Source organism: Zonotrichia albicollis, chromosome 29 (genome assembly GCF_047830755.1).
Source record: "Zonotrichia albicollis isolate bZonAlb1 chromosome 29, bZonAlb1.hap1, whole genome shotgun sequence".
In the NCBI taxonomy this organism is placed as follows: domain Eukaryota; kingdom Metazoa; phylum Chordata; class Aves; order Passeriformes; family Passerellidae; genus Zonotrichia; species Zonotrichia albicollis.
Window position 1 is genome coordinate 4708079 of NC_133847.1, and position 3925 is coordinate 4712003.

A 3925-nucleotide genomic window follows, 5' to 3' on the forward strand; every position below is an offset into this window, starting at 1 on the left:
CCTTTTCTCCCTGTTTTTTTTTTTAACTGATAAACTCAGAATTTAGTGATGGTTTCAGGAGCCTGAGGACTTGCTGCCCAAGAGCCATCAGTTCCCCATTTTCCACTGATAGGAGTCTCCAGACATTCCTGCCTGCAGGAGGGGATTACAGAGCTCACTTCACAAAACCTACTTTTCCTCCTTTAACCTCTTTCAATTTATCTAAGTGAATAGCATTTAAAAAAAGCAATCAGCCATGACACACTTCTTCTGGGGGTTGTATTGAGCAATTCACCAGTGAGGATTTTTTGCATGTTAATGCAGGAGGGTATTAAATATAATGAAAGCTGAGGAGTGTGTGAAGTCTTTGCTGATAAAAATGCAGTCAGGTGAGGCTGAAATGAATTCAGGCTGAAAATACTTACAAATAATGCTTTGTAAGACCTTCCTAAATAGGATGCTTAGACGCAGGCAGAAATAATGAACAGGTGCAAAAATAGCCTGGTTGAAGGTGCTGTTATTTTTGGCATTGCTAATTATGGCATTGCGTTAATGATGTCTTGTTGGGATGGGTGAGGGAATCGCTGCAGCCAGGGGCTGGATGTGGAACCCAGTGGCGTCATCAGGAAAGTGTCTGGGTGCCAAGGGTCTGACGTGAGCTTGGGTGACCCAGTTTTAACCAAAATGCCATTTTTTTAAAGTAAGCCCTGTGTGTCCAGGCAGCTTGAGCCATTCCTTGAGGAAAAATGGGTAAGTGGAGCAGGGCTGAAGGGCGGTGACTGAGGCCTGCTCAGCCTGAAGTGTCTGCAGAGGGAAAAACAGGGGATAGAAATTCTCGAAATGCTGAAAATGCTGCAGTTCCCAGCTGTGTTCACCATGGGGCAGGAATGGCCACCCTGAATGGAGAAAAGAGAACGCTGAGGGGGAAATGGTGGTTCTGGGGGAGAAGGTCCTGCTATGAGGGGAAAGTGGGGTTACTGAGGGAGAAATGATGACCCTGGGGGAAAAGATCCTGCTATGAGGGGGGAAATGGCAACACTGAGGGAGAAATGATGACCCTCGGGGAAAAATGGTGGCCTTGAAGGAGGAGGGCCAAGCCTGAGGGGGAAATGGCGTCTCTGGGGGAGAAGGTCCTGCTATGAGGGGAAAGTGGGGATACTGAGGAAGAAATGATGACCCTCAGGGAAAAATGGTGGTCTTGAGGGAAGAGGGACAACCCTAAGGGGGAAATGGCGGCTCTGAGGGAGGAATGAGAGCCCTGAAAGAGCAATGGCAGCCCTGAGAGAGGAAGGACGACCCTGAGCGGAAAATGGCGTCTGTGACGGACGGGGTGTTGCACTGAGGGAGAAATGGAGGCCCCGCCGAGGGGCACGCAGCTCCCGAAGGCAAACAGCAACAACAACCCTGAGGGCAAAATGTCGGAGCCCCGCGGCGGCTCCGTGAGCGGGTCACGGCCGGCCCGGAACGGCGCAGCCCCGGAACCCGCGAGCGGTTCCGCGGGGCCCGGGCGGGGCCTGAGCCGCGCCCACCGTCCCGGCGCCTTCCTGCGGCCGCCGCTCCCGCTCCGCCGCCCCGGCCCGGCCATGCCGCGCCTCCTCCTCATCTTCCTCCTTCTCGTCCCGCACCTCGGCCGCGCCACCGCCCCCAGCCCGGGGAACAGCACGGAGCCGCCGCGGGCGGTCACACGGAACGAGACGCAGTCGGGAACGGAGCACGAGTCCGGGCCGAGGCTGTCGGTGGGGTCGGGGCTGCCGGTGCTGAGGCGCGCCGTGTATGTGCTGAGCGCTCTGTCGGCGCTGGCTGCCTTTTACTTCATGCTGCGGGCGTTCCGGTGAGTGCAAGGCGGGGACGGGGCTGTATCCGTGTTCTATTGCTCCCACTCCTGCTCTTGTCCCCATTCTGGTGTCCCCTGCCCCGGGGCTGTGTCCCCGCTGGTTCCCGTTCCCGTTATCCCGGGCTGTGTCCCAGTTTGTCCCGGTTCTGAGGTTCTCTACCCTGCTAGTCCTGGTTCACCGTGGTCGGGGATGTCACCCTGATTGTCCTGGTCCTGGACAGTCCCCCTTGCTTGTGGCATTGTCCTTGCTTGTCCCGGTTTCCCTGCCGGTCCCGGTCTTGCTCTGGGTCCCCCGAAATCGGTCACGGTGTCCCTGTCCCATGCCTGCCCCAATTCCGCTCCTAATCCTTGGGTTTGTGCCCATTTTCCCTGAATCGCCCTTTCTGCTTCCCCAGCGCATCCCTTTGGCAGCGAGTCCAAAGCGTCGCTGTAAATCCCTCACACTGTTAATTACCCGAGGTAATTAGCGCTAAACCATCTCCGCTAAAGCCACCCGCTGGGTGGGGACAGCGGCTCACTCACTGCGCTCTCCGTGTCGCTCAGCCCCAGGTCCGAGGGCCCCAGAAACGAGCCCAAAACTCATTTCAGGTTGAAGAAACCCCAGAGGAAGAAGTACGGGCTGCTGTCGAGCCAGGACGAGAACATCGAGCTGGGCTCCCTCGACAGCGACGAGGACACCGTGTTTGAAAGCCGGAACCTGAGGCGGTGAGGGAGCATTTTGTGTGTTTTTTGTGTTGCTCTTTTCCGCACAAGGGGCTGAGGCTCCTTTCCCAAAGCTGTGGGAGCTCTGGCACAGCTCCTACAACCAGATCTGCATAAATTAAAACGCCTGTGTGTGGTCTCTGTGTTGGCACACGGATTTATCTCACTTTTCCTTGTTTTCTGGCCCAGGAAAGTCTCACTGACAGGGTTATTTGTGGGGTTGTGGAGCTGTTGGGAGAGCCCCTGTGCCCAGTCTGGGCCTCCCTGTGTTAGACAGAGAAACAGAAATTCCTGTTTTTTTTTCCTTCAGCTTAGGAATTGCTTCCAACTCATATCACAGTTCAAACTCCCAGTCCCATCAGGGTATGCATTCCTGTTTTCCCAGCAAAATTCCTGGTTTATTTTGGGTTTTTTCATTTTGGGCATTGCTTCCAACTCATATCACAGGTCAAACTCCCAGTCTCACAGGGATGTATATCCATTCCTGCTTTCCCATCCATCATTGTGTTCACATTCCAAAGTTTGATTTCTGGGGAGGTTGTTTTAAGCTGAGGAGGAGTGTCACCTCAAGGAATGTCACCTCAGCTCCCCCTAATTTTGGGTGTCTCCTTTTTTTCTTCCAGATGATTCAGGACCAGTGGCACTGCCTGGAATGATGGAGGGTCCAATCCCAGTGGAATCTTTAGTGCTCAAGTTTTCTATCTGCTTACAGTGACTTCACTAACAGTCTGAGCCCTTCCATAGCTGGGGCAGGGGGAGAGGGGACCAAACCTGTTTTCTTCACGTGCATTTTTGGGGACATTTCTGGGCAAAGATGGGAGCTGTTCACTGCATGGGGAAAGGCTTGAGGTAAAGGAGATGCTCTTGGAGGATTTTCAGCGCCTGAAATCTGAGCTCCAGGGCTGCCCCTGTGCCTCATACCCCTCTCTCCATGCCCTGGAAGCATCAGATCCCTTCTCCAGGCTGATCCTCTTTCCTTCATGCAATATCAGGTTACTTCTTTGGGAAGTGTCTCTGTAATCAGCTTCTGGGAGGAGCTGTGAGAGCTCTGGCTCTGTTACAGGAACGGGGGTGGGAGGGTGATAGCTCAGACAGAGCAGCTTTGGGAAGGAGTTAAACGAGTTACATTTTGCACGATTGGCAATTCCTGGGATAATCCAGGTCATTCATGGGTTTACAGAAATGAAAGGGGCCAAAACCCAAAGGAATCTTTCTCCAAAAGGGCTGGGAATGCCTGGACACTGCCCAGCCCCAGCTGTGAGCTCACCAGGGACACGTGTGACATCTGCCAAGCTCTGGATACCTGAGGAAGAGCCAGATGTGAGCCAGGGAGTGTCTTGGAGAGCTGATGACTGGAAAAGGGGGACCCCAACCCCTCCTGACTGTGATTCAGGGCAGCCCTGGATGAGC

At 54.2% G+C, this 3925-nt stretch overlaps 1 protein-coding gene across 3 annotated transcripts; it reads left to right on the forward strand.

Moving 5' to 3' along the window:
• Nucleotides 1-961: 961 nt before the first annotated feature.
• Nucleotides 962-3384, forward strand: LOC113460542 (protein FAM174C). Of its 3 annotated transcripts, none has more exons than XM_074529036.1 (3): nt 1129-1810; nt 2357-2518; nt 3139-3384. In XM_074529036.1, the coding sequence occupies exons 1-3, from the start codon at nt 1329-1331 to the stop codon at nt 3140-3142; spliced, it is 648 nt and encodes a 215-aa protein (XP_074385137.1). In that variant the 5' UTR covers nt 1129-1328; the 3' UTR covers nt 3143-3384. The 3 variants fall into 3 exon arrangements, with proteins under 3 accessions (XP_074385138.1, XP_074385137.1, XP_074385139.1); XM_074529038.1 differs by having other exon boundaries at nt 1175-1810; nt 2402-2518; XM_074529037.1 differs by lacking the exon at nt 3139-3384 and having other exon boundaries at nt 962-1810; nt 2357-2522.
• The last annotated feature ends 541 nt before the right edge of the window (nt 3385-3925 follow it).